At 49.2% G+C, this 17,563-nt stretch overlaps 1 protein-coding gene across 1 annotated transcript; it reads left to right on the top strand.

The window, feature by feature from the left end:
• The first annotated feature begins 2,573 nt into the window (after positions 1-2,573).
• On the top strand, positions 2,574-15,753 carry Psmd3 (proteasome 26S subunit, non-ATPase 3). The gene is made up of 12 exons (XM_005368272.3): positions 2,574-2,938; positions 5,813-6,003; positions 6,304-6,441; positions 7,986-8,122; positions 10,160-10,350; positions 10,773-10,876; positions 13,313-13,427; positions 13,514-13,633; positions 13,749-13,852; positions 14,080-14,235; positions 15,145-15,195; positions 15,301-15,753. The coding sequence occupies exons 1-12, from the start codon at positions 2,731-2,733 to the stop codon at positions 15,376-15,378; spliced, it is 1,593 nt and encodes a 530-aa protein (XP_005368329.1). The 5' UTR covers positions 2,574-2,730; the 3' UTR covers positions 15,379-15,753.
• The last annotated feature ends 1,810 nt before the right edge of the window (positions 15,754-17,563 follow it).

The following is a 17,563-nucleotide window of genomic DNA, read 5'->3' as shown; positions in this document are numbered from 1 at the left end:
CTCCACAGCAAGACTCATCACGACCAGCTGCCAAAAGCTTCACGGTTAGCCCTCCTCCCCCGCTCCTGGCATCTTTGGAAGCCCTCGGGTTCTACTGCAGTCTTCTCTGCTGACTTATTCATGTGTTCCCCATGCTGTAAACTTCACAGAGGCGAGGTGACATCTTAACTAGCAGCCAGCAAGGTAACTTCCGTGATTGGAAGGAAGCTGGTCTGCTTTCTCCCTTCGCCATTCCTGCCACCTGAAGTCCAGGGTGTCATGAGGGTCTTTAGTAAGTTTATCCCTGTGCTCATTAGAAAGCTCTGTTCTCTGTCCCCCAGCACTGAGGAGGGACGGTGGAAGGACAGCTTAGGAGAACAGGTCCAGGTGTGCGCCCTAGAACTGGAGCACACATTTCTGTTTGCCGAGTGGCTGCCTAGTACTGAGAATTATTTGCCACAATAGAATAAAAATCATACAAGTGATAAGTAGGGACACCAGCAAGGTGGCTCAGCAGCACTTGCTGCCAAGTCTCACCACCTGACTTCAACTGCCAGGCCCCACATGGTGGGAAGGGGATGTCCTCTGACTCCCTCACATACGTGAGAAGAGTGGCCCCCCAACTAACCACATGAATGAAGTTTTTAAAATATATGCAGCTGCCAGGTGTGACAGGGCAGAGAAGGATCTAGTTGCCTTTTATCCTGGCGCTCTGGAGAGAGCGGGTGAAGCTCTATGAGTTACAAGCCAGCCAGGACTACAGAGTGAGTCTCAAAAACCAAACAACGCTGGGCGGTGGTGGCACATGCCTTTAATTTCAGCACTTGGGAGACAGAGGCAGGCGGATCTCTGTGAGTTCGAGGCCAGCCTGGTCCACAAAGCTAGGTCCAGGACAGGCTCTAAAGCTACAGAGAAACCCTATCTCGAAAAACCAAAACAAACAAAACATAGACGTCCTGAGGATTTGGAATATGAGAGACACATTCTGTGTCTTCTGAATCCCTGTTTGAGCCTTGCTGAGCCAGTCCCGGCTCTGTTTATAGAGGAGATCAAGTGTCCATGCTGGAGTTTTGTTTTGTGCCGATGGGAAGGCTTTCTGGTCCAGTCTTCTTCCATCTGTGCACCCCACGAAGGACATCATTCTGCTCCCCATTCACAGGCCTCCACAAACTGCTCCCTTAGAGCCTCTTCCTTCCCTGCCCACAGCACACCGGGTCCCAAAGCAGAACATGTAGAGTGTCAACTTTTCCTCACCCTCTCTTGTGGCAATGCCTTTATCTGCTAACTCACCTTGCTCATCCGGTTGTTTTGTGTTTGAGGAGGCAGCAGGCTGTCACACTGTAGCTCAGGCTTTCCTGAAACTATGTAGCCCAGGCTAACCTCCAAGTAATGACAATTGTTTTTCCTTACTGGCATTACTGGAGTGGAACATGGTGCTTGTCTGGGTACATTACATTCTCTCTCATTTATTTTTGGGGGCGTGCTGTGACGGCATGCTTGTGGAGGTCAGAGTACAACCTGACTCTTCTCTCGTTCTACCATGGAACCTAGGGATTAAGCTCATGTCTTCATGTCTCCACACTTGGCAACAAGGTCCTTTATCCTTGTGGGCCCATATTACTTTTTTTTCCTTTCTTTTTCCGCCTCCTCCTCCTTCTCCTCCACCTCCTCCCCCTCCCTCTCCTTCTTCTTTTTTGGAATTTGCTATGTAGATCCTCTTCCCTAGTGCTGAGATTAATGATGGCACTACATCTGGCCCTACTTTTGTTCTATTTTTCGAGACAGGGTTTCTTTTTTTTTTGTTTTTTTTTTTTGTTTGTTTTTGTTTTGTTTTTCGAGACAGGGTTTCTTTGTAGCTTTGGAGCCTGTCCTGGAACTTGCTCTGTAGACCAGGCTGGCCTCGAACTCACAGAGATCAGCCTGGGGTTAAAGGAATGAGCCTTACTTGATCTGGGTTTCGCAACAATCCTCTACATATTGGCCCTGAGCTGTATACTATGTGGCCTCCTATTATTAAATTTGACTAATTCTACACAAATACACCCTACCCCAACATATCCTCAGGCTGCAGAGATGGTCTACCTTATATTCAGCACTATACAAAAATTTGACAAGGAAGTTCAGATGCCAAGGGGTAGAGTTCAGTTCAATCTAACAGCCTAGCTACAAGCACACAGGCTCTTTTCTTCCCGGCGCTGGAAGCACCTGGCGTGCGTTGAGAGCGCAAGCCTGACGGATTTCACGGAGGACCTGACCTGCGCAAACTGGGAGAGTTTGCCGGGCAGGGAAGAGAAAGAAAAAAAAAAACCCGGCAACTTGTGATGTCACCAGGATCTGCGCTCGGATAGGTCCTATCCACTTACGTATTAGAGTCTGTGGTAGCCCAGGTTGGAGCCTAAGGGGGACCTCTCGCGGACATCCGGAGATAAGCACTCGAGAGGAAAATAAAATCACCACTCTTAAGCCCCACAAATTCTTGCGGACTCCTCCCCCTTCCTGGAAGATCCGCCTTCATCGTGCACCTCGGCTGTTGATTTCTCTCCCCTCCCAGGACTCGGCCATCCGCTCGCCGGGCCTGGCATTTCCCAGAAGCCCCAGCGCCGGGAAGGAGTTTGCAGCTGCTCGGTCATCGTGCGGCCCGACGCGAGCGCGCGCTGGTGTGCAGGCCCGGCTCTGTGCCTGGTCTCTGGTGTGAGGGTTTAGGCGAGGCCCCTGCCTCGGTCCCCGGACCAGGCCGCGACCCCGGGCGCCATGAAGCAGGAGGGCTCGGCGCGGCGCCGAGGCGCCGACAAGGCAAAGCCGCCGCCGGGAGGGGAACAAGAACCGCCGCCGCCGGCCCCCCAGGATGTGGAGATGAAAGAGGAGGCAGCAACAGGGAGCGGCTCAACGGGGGAGGGAGACGGCAAGGCAGCCACGACCGAGCACTCCCAGCGAGAGCTGGACACTGTCACCTTGGAAGGTACGGGAGCCCGCGTCCGGGACGTGCCGCGATCACGGGTGACAGCGGCCACGGTGATGCGACTTCTCCCTGGGACCTCAGCGCAGCCTCCACCTACCTCGGTCTATGGGGCCGGGGTCGGAAGTGCCCGTCCCACCACCCTGCGGTTCTCGACCCCAGCCGGCGACTGAACCTGTTCTCCAGGCTGCGGACTGCCTTTCTCATACTTCCTCTTGCATCTTGGTCTCACCGAGGCTTTTCTTCAGTCCTTCCCACTGATCTACTCCATGTACACCCCATCCAACCGATTCTAGCACCTCCGAAACGTTGTTGATCCCTAGAAATCAGCGTTTGTATTTGTGTCTAAAAAGGCCAGGGTAGTAGTACACTGGCCCCTTGGCTGAGCGTTTCTAGAGAGTTTCCTTTAGCGAACTCCTTAGGAAAGCCATTTCTACCTTGTCTTGCTTCCTTCCTTCTGTAATTGAAGTATCTGAACTGTCCCGTTGCTCTTTTCCTCTCTTTTGAGGTCCTTACTCCCCCTCCACGCCTAAAGAGTTCAAGCACATCCACACTTCCACTCCTGAGTTTGTCTTCTTGTTTATAGTGCTTACCTGTGGCCTCAACTCCTATAAAGCCACCAAACTTTTTTCTTCCAGATGCCAGTTCTCGGGTTCCTATCCTCTTGACTCTATTAAGTTGCTATTTTACTTTTCCCACTTAGTCCATCCTGTCCATGTTTGAAGTGGGTGAGGTGAGACTTCTCACCGAGATCCGGAGTAGTTCCCCACGTTCTGGCTCAAGTGGGACAGGCTCCTTACTAGATTTTTTTCTCTCTCTCGTTTTGCTTAACTGCATGAGAAACCACTTTAAAACGCGGAGATAAGCCACATTATGCCTTGAGTGGTGTGTGTGTGTGTGTGTGTGTGTGTGTGTGTGTGTGTGGACTGCATCAACTCCCACTTAAAAACTTGGCAACAGTATCTCTGTCCAGTAAAGATTTTTACCTGAAATGAAAGTAGCCAGTGGCAGAGCTGTCACTCAGCATCGCCCGAGAGTGTGTGTACATTTCATTGTGGTTTGTGTTCACTGCAGAGAATTTGAAGCTTGAGAATTCTAAAGTAACGGGGAAAAATTCGAGCATGGTTAACATGTTTTCAAGCTATTCTATCATTGAAATCGCTGCAGTACACGGTTAGACTCAAGATATTAGTATGTAAAGATTTTATGTCTTTTCGTAGAATGCATGACCTGCGCCTAGCACATAGTAAATACATGGCAAACCCTCCGTAAGCAGGAGCTGCTGCCGTTTGTGGTCATTGGTATCACAAGCACCCAGTGAGGGGATGTCACTAAGAAACTGTCCCTTGACTGCACAGTTAAAGTTTTTCATGGTTCTTGCTCTTTTAAGTAGTTTTGCAATCATCATCTCCATACCTAAACTTTTAATCGACTTTTATAACTACTTAAATGTAGCTTCCAGAATTTATATGTCTAAGTCAAAAAGGGTAAACATGTCTAAATTTAAATTTGTGTTTGTGTGTATGTGTGTTTTACCTGGGTGGTTGTAAGTGGAGGACGTCTGACTCCCAGAACTCAAGTTGTGGATGGGCGTGAGCCACCAAGTGGGTGCTACTCCTCCAGAGGAAGAGCGGCAGTGCACTTAACCACTGAACCACCGCTTCTGCCCCATTTCTAAAGCTTTTTATGTTGTCCTGAAAATCTGATTTACATTATAAATGTTCTTTCTCTTTACTGTTTATGTTTCCATTCCATTTAAAAATACTGCTAATTTAGTAGTATAAAAGTGTCTCTGTTGGGCACCCTTTAATCCCAGCACTCAGGAGGCAGAGGCAGGTGGATCTCTGTGAGTGTGAGTTCGAGGCCAGCCTGGTCTACAAGAGCTAGTTCCAGGACAGGATCCAAAGCCACAGAGAAACCCTGTCTTGAAAAACCAAAAAAAAAGTCTGTTTTCAGGTATTTGCATACTGCCAAATCCAGCCCTGGTGTCTTTTATGTTTGCCGTCCTCTGTTTTTTGTCCGAGTCCACTTTTGTTTTGAAGTTATAACCAGTGCTATCTTTCTCCCTCTTTCTCTTTTTTTTCGGGGGGGGGGGGGGCTGTCTTGGAACTTGCTCTGTAGACCAGGCTAGCCTTGAATTCAGAGATCTGCCTGCCTCTGCTGGGATTAAAAGCGTGTGCCACCACCACCTGACCTCCATCTTTCTTTTTTAAAGATCTATTTATTTACTTTATGTACATTGGTGTTTTGCCTGCATGTATGTCTGTGTGATGGTGTCAGATCCTCTGGAACTGGAGTTACAGACAGTTGTGAGATACCATGTGGGTGGTGGGAACTGAACCTGGGACCCTGGAAGAGCAGCCGGTGCTCTTAACCGCTGAACCGTCTCTCTAACCCCCATAGTTTCTCTTAATCAGTTCTGTAAGTTCTTTGTGAAGTGAAATGTAAACCTGGCCATTTGTTGCACGTATTTTTCTCTTGTTGACATGGTTATTCAGAAGGGTTTTTTGTAGTGTAGACAGACACACTCATCAGTCCTATGTGTCTGTCTGAGATTTTTCTGCTCTTTACAAAGTCTTTCCTTACTTTGAGCTCTGATAAATCTCCATGTATTTCTTCTGCTTTGTTTCTCAACTGTTTTCTTTTCTGTGCCTTTCTGCTATGCCTACCCTATCCCCTGCCCCAATTGTATTTTTCCTTGTTTCCAGTTATGTCTGAAAATCGGTGGACTGTGCCATAAATACTGCATAATTCTTTTAGGCCCAAAGGCGTAAATATGCGTACCGCCCCCTTTGTAAGACGCTCCAGGTAACTGCTGCCCCAGAGTGGTAAGGGACAGGCAGAATTGCAGTAACTTCTCTCTCTGGTCTTCTGCAGACATCAAGGAGCACGTGAAGCAGCTCGAGAAGGCTGTCTCGGGCAAGGAGCCTCGGTTTGTGCTGAGGGCGCTGCGGATGCTGCCGTCCACGTCACGCCGCCTCAACCACTATGTTCTGTATAAGGCCGTGCATGGCTTCTTCACCTCCAATAATGCCACTCGAGACTTCTTGCTACCCTTCCTAGAAGAAGTGAGTGGGCTAGCTTTAAGGGTGTTGGGTAGGATTCGCAGTGGTCTCAGGTGTGGTCGCTTTGTTCTTAAGTTAAGCTTTTTGTGAGATTACAGAAATTTTTATTCTGTTCTGTTGTCAGCCTCCTTGACACTCCAAAAAAAGGGACTGTCTTTAATCTCATATCCTCAGCACCTGGAAAATTTCTTTGTGCATAGTGGGCACTCAGTAAGTGTGTGTCGAAACACACAGTGAGTGCCCAGGGAATTCTTGTTGCTTGGTTTCGCTGCACTTCTCCATGGTAATTCTGTCCTCTCCTAGCCCATGGACACAGAAGCCGATCTACAGTTCCGTCCGCGTACAGGAAAAGCTGCATCAGCCCCTCTCCTCCCCGAAGTGGAGGCCTATCTCCAGCTGCTCATGGTCATCTTCCTAATGAACAGCAAACGCTACAAAGAGGTACCCGGGATGCTCCAGGGAGGTTATCTCCAGTGCAGAAGTAGAGGGGATCACTGGGAACTGCCTCTCACCCCGCCTCCCCAAGCCAGGCATGGCAGTGCACACCTACAAACCCATTGCTCAGAGGTTGAGACAGAATAGGAGTTCAGGGCCAGTGTGGGCTGCGTAGTGAGACCCTGTCTCACATTTGCACATAGTAAACTTTGTACATCTTTAAGAAATAGTAACCAGTTGGTGGTGGCACACACCTTAAATCCCAGCACTCAGGAGGCAGAGGCAAGCAAATATCTGAGTTCAAGGACAGCCAGGGCTACACAGAGAAACCCTGTCTCGAAAAACCAAGAAAAGAAAAAGAAATGACAGCTAACCATGCATGGGGCATGTCTATTACCTAAGCACTCAGGAGGCCGAGACAGAAGGATTGATAGAAGGCATATGCACACTCAAATAAAAGTAATTTTTCAAAATTACATTTTAAAAAAAGCCAACTCTGTAAGGCTGGATAGATGGTTCAGCTGATACTGTTGAAGAGGACCCAGGGTCGACACCCAGCACCCACGTGGATGCCAGTGCACAAGACTTTATAACTCCTGCTTGTTTGTTTTTTGTTTGTTTCTGTAGACAGTTGGGTGGTTTTTCTATATACACAGAAGGCTTTACAGCCATCAGCACTAACACCAAGGGCATGTTCCTTGCTCCAGCACAAATGCCACAAACCACCAATGGGCTTTCTGTCTCTGGAAGATTTGCTTCTTGACACAAAGTTTAAAGATTTTGCAGTGAGTAATGGCATAGCGTGGACCAGTGAGCACATCATTCTACACTTTTAACTGAAGGTGGAAGTTAGGGTGTCATTTGTGCTACTGCTAGGCAAGCATTGTCCCACCACACCGTACCCTAGCCTGTCGTTTTTGTTTTGTTTTGTTTCAGTGTCTTGCTCTCTAATCTGGGCTGGCCTGAGACTTGCTGCAGCCCTCCTGGAGGATCACATTTTTGTGACATATTCCAGTGGATATGCCTTTCTGCGCTTATTATGAGTTTTTGTTTAGTTTCATGTCTCTAGCCCAGCCTAGCCTCACACTGGATCTTCCTCCCTCCCGAGCACTAGAATTATATGCATGCAGCACCACACTTGTTTTTTGTTTTTGTTTTTAAAAGATTTATTTATTATGTATACAACATTCCTTCCATGAAGGCCTGCACACCAGAAGGGGGCACCAGATCTCATTATAGATGGCTGTCAGCCACCATGTGGTTGCTGGGACTTGAACTCAGGATCTCTGGAAGAGCAGTCAGTGCCCTTAACCGCTGAGCCATCTCTCCAGCCCCACACTTGGTTTTTTAAGTGTTCTTCAGCTACCAAGAAATCCTTGGGTTATTTTAAATGATGCAGGTAATAGTATTTGTTTATAGACTTTTGTGTGTAACTGTTTACAGTTCTCTTGGATATACACCTAGGAGCAGAATTGCTGGCTCATGATATTTCCTCTTTGACCTTTGGAGGGATTACCACTTGGTTCTCTTTTGTGCCCCCCACCCACCAGGCCCAGAAAATCTCTGATGACCTGATGCAGAAGATCAGCACTCAGAACCGCCGAGCCCTGGACCTCGTAGCTGCAAAGTGTTACTATTACCATGCCCGGGTCTATGAGTTCCTGGACAAGCTGGATGTGGTGCGCAGGTACGAGAGCCAAGGTCATCACTACTACACAGTTGAGGGACCAGTGGGTGTGAGGTCCTGTCTCAGTCACTGCTCTGTTGCAGTGAAGAAACACCGTGACCAAGGCAACTCATAAGGGTTAGTTTGTTGTTGTTATGACCCCATGCATGGCTCTGGAACAGTAACTGAGAGCTGCATTCTTATTTGAGGGGTTTCTCTGTGCAGCCCTGGCTGTCCTGGCACTCATTCTGTAGACCAGGCTGGCGTCAAATGCAGGGATCTTCCTGTCTCTGCCTCCTGAGTGCTTGGATGCTTGGGTCTTTGGAACCTTGGTTGCACACTTCCACCTACAAGACCACACCTACTCCAACAAGGCCACACCTCCTAACCCTTCTAAGTTTTCTAAATAGTGCCACTCTTTGGTGACTAAACATTCAAATATATGGGCCTGTGGGGACATTCCTGTTCAGACCACCACAGATATCCAGCAGGTAATAGCTAACATGCCCTAAGAGGGGGTGTTGAGATTCTGGGTAAGCGGTGGAGATAACCTCTGGGCTTTAACAAACTGTCCTCTGGCTTTTTTGTCAGCCCACAGCTAAGGAGTGAGGGTTGAAAGGACATGCTAGAAATATTTTGGTTTTCTGTTCAAAACCTGCTTTGCCACCCCAGCTCCAGCCCTTGAGAAAAGCCAGAGCCCTCGTGGCATTTCTGAGAACTGAACTGACTCTCCTCTTTCTTCCTTGACTCATCTCTCCTCTCTGCCAGCATGCTGCCTCCTGCCCTTCCATGGGCAGACTAGACAACCTCCTCAGTCTGTCCTTCCCTGTAACCTCTCAATCCTGTGAGGACCTGGCTGTTTAGAATCCATCGCGGCTGGTGAAACCGTCCAGCAACCAAGCTCTGTCCCTGAGATCCACAGAATAGAAGGATAAAGCTGGTTCCCTAAAGTTGGCCTCTGACCTCCATAGCTGCGCCAGTGCACACTCACCCACCCATACACAATTTTTTTTTATAATTTTTTAAAAATTTTATTTATTTATTTATCATGTATACAATATTCTGTCTGCATGCCTGAAGGCCAGAAGAGGGCGCCAGACCTCATTACAGATGGTTGTGAGCCACCATGTGGTTTCTGGGAATCGAACTCAGGACCTTTGGAAGAGCAGGCAATGCTCTTAACCACTGAGCCATCTCTCCAGCCCCACAATTTTTAATGTAATAATTAAAAAGAAATTCAACCATATTGATGGTTCAGTAGGTAAAAATACCTGCTGCCAAGCTTGAGAACCTGAATTTGATTCCCCAGGACCCAGGTTGTGGAATGAGAGAAGCAACCCCTGGAAGTTGTCCTGTGCCCTGTGTACACGCTGGCACTCGAGTGCACACATATAAGTGTGATAGAAAATGGAGGGCTGGAGAGATGACTCAGAGGTTAAGAGCATTGCCTGCTCTTCCAAAGGTCCTGAGTTCAATTCCCAGCAACCACATGGCGGCTCACAACCATCTGTAATGGGGTCTGGTGTTCTTTCCTGGCCTGCAGGCATACACACAGACAGAATATTGTATACATAATAAATAAATAAGTACTTAATAAAAAAAAAAAAGAAAATGGAAAACTGCGGCTAGAGAGACAGCTCAGCTGCCAAAGGCTCGGGCTCACAACCAAGGGACCAAAGGAAAGAAGCCAGTCCCCTCTTGCCTCCTGCCTGCCTGCTGCTCTTCCCCCAGTTTCTCTTTAGCTTCTTCCCCATCTGTCCCGCTGTAAAGCACAGGTGCTGTCCTTTCTGGTATGGTGCTTCTAGACGAGTGCCAACCAGAGTGGACGGGTGGTGAATCAGGCAGTGCAGAGCTGTGTTTTGAGACTCTGTGTTGTTTGGCTTTGAGACAGGGACTCTGTAGCCCTGGCTGTCCTGGAACTAGACAAGTAGATCAGGCTGACCTCAATTCACAGAAAACCCACCTGCTTCTAGCTCCCAAGGACTGAGATCAAAGATGTGACCCACCACATCTGACATGGTTTGAGGGTTTGACACCCCTTTGCTTTCCTTCTCAAAGTTTCTTGCATGCCCGGCTCCGGACAGCCACCCTCCGGCATGATGCGGACGGACAGGCTACCCTATTGAATCTCTTGCTTCGGAATTACCTACATTACAGCCTGTATGACCAGGCTGAGAAACTAGTGTCCAAGTCTGTCTTCCCCGAACAGGCTAACAACAACGAGTGGGCCAGGTACCTCTACTACACAGGTAAGCAGGGGTCCCCACCCACAAAGCAGGAGGTGGCTCAGGCTCCTTTATACAGACTTTTCAGGGTTGGGCATTTGGCACAGACAGCACTCATCCCTCATGGGAGGGATCGGGTAAAGCTTGGTTGATTAGCACAGTCAAGGCCTCCACATGGGCTACTCTACAAATCATCAGACAAGCAAGAGCTTAGACTGTTCTAAAGCCAAGTGTTCATGGTGAATGACGTTGACTTTTTGTTTGTTTGGTTGGTTTTTTAAGATAGGGTTTTCCTGGCTGTCCTAGAACTTGCTTTGTAGACCAGGCTGGCCTCAAACTCAGAGATCCGCATGACTCTGCCTCCCTAAATGCTGGGATTAAAGGCGTGTGCCACCCCCCCCCCCATCCCCACACACTCTTCTGACCCACTCTCCTCTCCTGTCCAGGCCGAATCAAAGCTATCCAGCTGGAGTACTCTGAAGCCCGGAGGACGATGACCAATGCCCTGCGCAAGGCCCCACAGCACACAGCTGTTGGCTTCAAACAGACGGTCAGCCAACCTCCTTGCCCTCCCTCTCTTGCTTATCTGGTACCCTTAGGTCTGCTTCCCTATGCTAGAGCTTGCGCTTCCTGACCCTTATCCCTGCAGCTGCCCCAGCTGTGAGTGCCGGAGCAGCCAGCGGCACTTCAGCTCCTCTGCAGCTGCCCATGCTGAGATGGGTTTGGAATGTTCCTTATTCCCCAGCACTCTGAGCAGTTATTCTAGGCATGGCCTGGCTCGTGTTGAGAATGCCAGGCTTTTACCTGAATCCTTAAGTGCCTGACTTGATGAGTGTTGTCTGTGGCCGGGAAATCCAGACAGTCTCATAATTCACAAAGCTGAGGGCTCCTGTGCACAGAAACCGTGGCCACTTAATGCCTTCAGACACGAAAGGCCTCTGGATCGGCCTTGGTGTTCAGCACTGTGAGTGACAAGGATGAAGAGGGCGTCTCTTGGTAGCGATGCTTCAGGGAGAGAGAATGTTGCCTCCAAGGACCATGGGCCTATGTAAAGTATCAGAGCCCAGTTTTGGGACCCAGTTCTTCCAGCTATAGGCCTGTGTTCCTACCGCAGCATGGCACCCGCCTCCATTGACCCCTTGTCAGTGAGTGAGCAGGGGCAGTGGCAGAGAGCACGGCATTCCATTCGGACTTGGTTTTAAAGAATAAGAAATCTTAAATTTGAACTGGTTTTTGGAATATTAGAATTTTCACACAAAGGAATTTCCAGACACATGAGCAGCCTGGAATGTTGCTCACACTATAAGTCACATGCTAAAGTTTCTTTTAAAAATCTCTAAGCCGGGCGGTGGTGGCGCATGCCTTTAATCCCAGCACTTGGGAGGCAGAGGCAGGCGGATCTCTGTGAGTTCGAGACCAGCCTGGTCTACAAGAGCTAGTTCCAGGACAGGCTCCAAAACCACAGAGAAACCCTGTCTTGAAAAACCAAAAAAAAAAAAAAGATGTTTAAAAAATAAAAAAAAAATCTCTAAGGCAGCACCTGGGAGGCAGAGGCAGGCGGATCTCTGTGAGTTCGAGGCCAGCCTGGTCTACAAAGGGAGTTCCAGGACAGGCTCCAAAAGCTACAGAGAAACCCTGTCTCGAAAAACCAAAAAAAAAAATCTCTAAGGCACACAGTAGTCCAGGTAATTAGGAGACTGACACAGGAAGGTAGCAGGTTTGAGGCCAACCTGAGTTACATAATGTAAGAGCGTGCCTCAGATAATAAAAATCACGACAGCTACAGGCAGTGTGTCACATGCTGGTGGAACCCCGTCGGAAAGTCTGCTATCTCAAATAAGATGTAAGGGTTCATGGCTCCTCACGGTAGCATCTGGGGCAGGATGGTGCTAAGAGTTGGCCTGGGGTCTTTGACCAGTGTTAGGTTGATGAGGAAGCCTGGGATGTGTGTGTTTAAGGAGAGGGTCTATCCCCCGCTCTGCCCCTTTCAAAACTAAAATATAGGTTGCAGCTGGGCTGGAAGGTGCAGCTGTATGCTCAGGCACTTGGGAAGAGCAGCAAGAGCACTGCAGGTTTGAGCCAACTGGGACTGTGTAGCAAGACCCTATTTACAAAGAAGTTTCTTTCTCTCTCACATACACACTCTCTCAACAGAGTCTCACTATTTAGCCCTGGTTGGCCTGGAACTCCCTGTGTGGATGAAGCTAGCTTCTGCCCACCAAATGCTGGGATTAACAATGGTGTCACTGTGCCTCAGAGTGTGCACTGGAACTGTTGGGTGCTGGTACTGCTGGTGAACGGGGACAATCGTTCTCTTCAGGAGTAGATAAAGGCTAGTTAGCACCCGTTAATGCAGCTGCTTCTCTACCGTAAATCTTAAAAGATAACTGGGGGCTGGAGAGATGGCTCAGAGGTTAAGAGCATTGCCTGCTCTTCCAAAGGTCCCAAGTTCAATTCCCAGCAACCACATGGTAGCTCACAACCATCTGTAATGGGGTCTGGTCCCTCTTCTGGCCTGCAGGCATACACACAGACAGAATATTGTATGCATAATAAATAAATAAATAAAAATAATAAAGATAACCAGGTGTTGTTGGTGCACACCTTTAATCCCAGCATTGGGAAGCAGAAGCAGGTAGATCTCTGTAAGATTGAGGCCAGCCTGGTCTACAGAGCTAGTTCCAGGACAGCCAGAGCTAAACAGTGAAACCCTGTCTCAAAAAAACAAACAAACAAAAAAAAAAAAACCCACCAAAACTTAAAAGACAAACTTTGGAAGTAGATCTGAGAGAAAATAGGGGAAGGGAATGGAGGATGAATATGATCAGAATACATTTTAGGACATTTTCCAGGAATAAAGATACACCTGACTGTGCATCACAGTTCTGCCCTCTCTGCCTCAGTGTTTCTGATTTGATCAGAGCCCCATTCATTTCCCCATCTACATGCTTCCTGTCCACTGAGCTCCCTGTCACACCCCTCGCAGGTGCACAAGCTTCTGATTGTGGTGGAGCTCCTGCTGGGGGAGATCCCAGACCGCCTGCAGTTCCGCCAGCCCTCCCTCAAGCGCTCTCTCATGCCCTACTTCCTTCTCACCCAAGGTAAGGGCTGCCCTCCCAGAGCCCTGCCCTGGGCCCTGGTGAGTGTGCCCATTTACATCAACTAAGGCGCTCCTGTTTCCTTACAGCTGTTAGGACAGGAAATCTTGCCAAGTTCAACCAAGTCCTGGATCAGTTTGGAGAGAAGTTTCAAACAGACGGGACCTACACCCTAATTATCCGACTGCGACACAATGTGATTAAGACAGGTGTGGTTGGGGTCTGCACAGGTGCAGGTGGACTTTCTTCCTGGCACGGGCAGCCTCACGGGTAGGTGGATGGTGACCCATCGTGCCACCTGCCTACCCATTGCTCCCCCTGCAGGTGTGCGCATGATCAGCCTCTCCTATTCCCGCATCTCCCTGGCGGACATTGCCCAGAAGCTGCAGCTGGATAGTCCAGAGGATGCAGAGTTCATTGTCGCCAAGGTGGGATGTGCCCTTCCTGCCTCTTACACAGGGGGCAGGAGTGGAAGGGAATTCGCCAGAGGATATGGCAATAACCAGTCTCATCAGGAAATGCCAGTAACTGTAGCAAAGCCGGGAGGTTGCCAGGAAGAAAATGAGTCTGGGCTTGAGTGTTAGGATAGAGGACTAGAACAGCGCAAGAGGTGACCTAGCAGGAGGTGACCTTTCCTCCCTCTGGGAGCCCACAGGCCATCCGGGATGGTGTGATTGAGGCCAGCATCAATCACGAGAAGGGCTACGTTCAATCCAAAGAGATGACTGATATCTACTCTACCCGGGAACCCCAGCTAGCCTTCCACCAGCGCATCTCCTTCTGCCTGGACATCCACAACATGTCTGTCAAGGTGAGCCGCCCTTGGCTACTGACTGGGCTAGCTGCCATTTATGACCCTCCCTCCCTCAGACTCCTCAGGGAAGCCTAGTACTTGACTAGTACCCAGTTCCTAGCCCATGTCTGAAAATCGCTGATGTGCAGCAGGGCTGTAGGACAGAGGGCTCAGCCAAGGCTCCATAGCCCCTGCCTCTGACTGTGAAACATGGTCAATTGCTGCCTGGCCAGCCTTCAGGGATTGACTACTGAGACTATCACCATGGAGCACTTGGCCAGGCTAACCTGTATAAACCATGGGGCAGCATTTAGTTCCGTGGAAGGTTCTAACCCCTCTGTACCTAGACACTGACTTTGTTGGTCTTCCTCCTCACCCAGGAACCAGGGTGTTACTGTCACCCTTCAAATCTGACTAAGTGCACTGTACAGATGTGGGAAGCCCTTTATGCCTCACCTTTGACATCTGGTAGAATTCAGTTCTAAACTGGTGTGGTGGGGCTGGAGAGATGGCTCAGAGGTTAAGAGCATTGCCTGCTCTTCCAAAGGTTCTCAGTTCAATCCCTGGCAACCACATGGTGGCTCACAACCATCTGTAATGAGACCTGGTGCTCTCTTCTGGCCTTCAGGCATACACACAGACAGAATATTGTATACATAATAAATAAATATTAAAAAAAAAAGTAAACTGGTGTGTGGTGGACACCTTTAGTCTCGGCACTGAAGAGAGGTAGAGGCAGGTGGATCTCTGAGGTTGAGGCCAGCCGGCCTTTAGAGAGAGATACATACATACCTTGCATGTATGCATAGATAACTTCCCATCTGGACAGGAGGGTGGCCATGGCCCACCGTGTTCAAATGTTGGTGTCTGAAGCAGGTAGTGGGCATGCCAGTGATTCCTGCTTCTCTCTCCACCTGCTGTTTTCAGGCCATGCGGTTTCCTCCCAAATCCTACAACAAGGACCTGGAGTCTGCAGAGGTGAGCGAGAATGAAGGGTGGACCTTCCCAAAGGAAAGCAGGGAAGGATTTGGAGGGCAGGGCAGCCCCTCCCTTGGGTAAAGCCGGCAGCCCCTTTCTCCACAGGAACGGCGTGAGCGAGAGCAGCAGGACTTGGAGTTTGCCAAGGAGATGGCGGAGGATGATGACGACAGCTTCCCTTGAGCCAGGGCTTGGGGAGGGGTGGGCTGAGTGGAGACTGGCTTTCGTCTTTTCACTCAGGGGTCCCCTGCGGAACCTAGCCTCCTTTTCCCACACACAGCTCACAGACTGCACATGTGCAGGGGTCAGAGATGCTGGGAGCCAACTATCCCCTCTTGCTACCATGCCTCTCTGTAGCTGGTGGCAATAAACTGGCTAAGAGAGCGGGTGGCAGTCTCCTGGAGCAGAGTCCTGCCTAATGGTGGTGTAGGCAGCAGGAGGGGACGACAGAACCGCGGATTAGGGTGTGGACTAGGGTCTGGAGTTGGGACATGTTGGGTTGTATGTTTTTGAAGCTTCAATTATGATTTTTAAACAATAAAAACTTCTCCAAAGCTCCTTGTACTTGTTCAATTGCAGTGTTGACAGGCTCAGGTGACTTTCTTTTTCTTGGCACCAGTGTGATGAGGATCCAGCAGATGTGCAGGGAAGGATGCCACGGTGAGGTGAACTGAGCCTTCAAATAAAGGACTAGACTGGCCTCCTGGCTCTTCAAATCAGGGGCCTACACTTCTAAGTACTCAAGGGGTGAAGGAAACATGGAAGTCAGAGGGCTTGCCAACTTGCAGGGAATCTCCAGGATTGATTCTTAGTTCTGCACAAACCAGGCATGATGTAACACCTGTAACCCAGCCCTAGGTCAGGTTCGAGAGGAAACTCTTGGCTATGAGAATCTGTCTCAAAAAGTCAAGAAAGAATGAAATGAGCAGCTGGCCTTGTGTGCCCAAGAGAGCTAAGCCGGGCAGGGTGCGAACAGTTTGCCCAACGGCCCTGTGAGTGGGAGAAAGGCTGCTCACTGAAAGCAAAAAGGGGCGCCGCAGCTCCCCAGCCAACCCCAGCTGCACATGGCTGGGGACATACACCTGTTATTGTCAAGTGTCCCAGGAATGATGGCAATGTCCCCACTGGGTCAGTGTGGTTGGGCATGTGTCCCTGCTGAGTCCTGTGGCGTGGCATTCGGCTTCTGGTCCAGCACCACTTTCTGCCTTGCCTGCTCACTTAGTCACGTGTTCTTTCAGGGTGGTTGGTAGGACAACTTTGTCTTGCCAGCCTGTCTGTAATCTCCTTGAGGGCTGGGCTTCTAGCCTCGGAGGCCACCCAAATACCTGCCTGGCACAACATTTGGGCTGGTTAAAGTATTGTTTGTTGCGAACTGCACACTGACACACCTCACCAGCAACACAATTCACTCAGCATGTTTTGGTCTTTGCTTTGGTTCCTGATCCCAGCCCAACCCTGGTCACAGTGACCCAGCTTTGCTACATGCTTCTAGTTAATGCCACCTCGGCAACATAAAATGTCTGAACCTGCTTATACGAGATAGGACTCCCTCTAGCTCCCCACTCTGTCTCTTTCCAGATGATCTTATCCTGTGCCCAAATTGTTCGTGCTTTCAATAGTCTATTATTTTTGTTTCCTGGGGCAAGGTAGTTTCTCTTGGCTACACAGAACAGGCTGGTCTTTAGCAAGGAGGTTGACCAAAAAAAAAAAAAAAATAAAAAAGAAAAGAAAAGAAAAAAAAAGGTTCAGATTCAAGAATGAGAGTCAGAAACTCTTGGCAAATGGAAAACCAAAAAGTCCTAAACTCGCCAAAACAGGAGAGGGTTTTCTTTGGGTCAGGTGACCATGACCCTGTGGTACTGGGCATTACCAGCAAGAACATAACTACAGCCAGATGCTAGGCAGATGAGAGCTGCCAGGTGCTGCAATTGCTGTACATATGGGCTCAGATTATATGGTAATATCAAAAAACACAAAAGAGCACATTTAAAGACCATAGACCAGGGGGTTGGAGAGATGGCTCACTGGGTAAGAGAACTTGTTGCTCTTGCAAAGGACCTGGCTCATGGCCATCCACAACTCCAGTGGCGGGATCCAGGGCCCCGCTGACAGTGAATGCATGGGTGTACATATGTACATGAAGGCAGAACACCCATACACATTGAACATACATTTCTAAATTAAACTAAGGATACAGTTCAGGGTAGAGTGCTTGCTTAGCATGCCTCAGGTCCTAGATTCAATCCAGCCCTGAAAAAAAAACAGAAAATGAAGATCTGCCTGAGTCTTTAGGGGAGCTGGCAGCAAGAGCTTCTGCAGCCAACCCTGCATGAACCACTCAGGCCTCTGAGCCTCCCTCAGTTTAGCT

This window comes from Microtus ochrogaster, unplaced genomic scaffold (assembly GCF_000317375.1).
Source record: "Microtus ochrogaster isolate Prairie Vole_2 unplaced genomic scaffold, MicOch1.0 UNK31, whole genome shotgun sequence".
Lineage (NCBI taxonomy): Eukaryota > Metazoa > Chordata > Mammalia > Rodentia > Cricetidae > Microtus > Microtus ochrogaster.
Note: the sequence above shows the minus strand (reverse complement) of the source record. Positions and strands in the feature narration are given on the sequence as shown.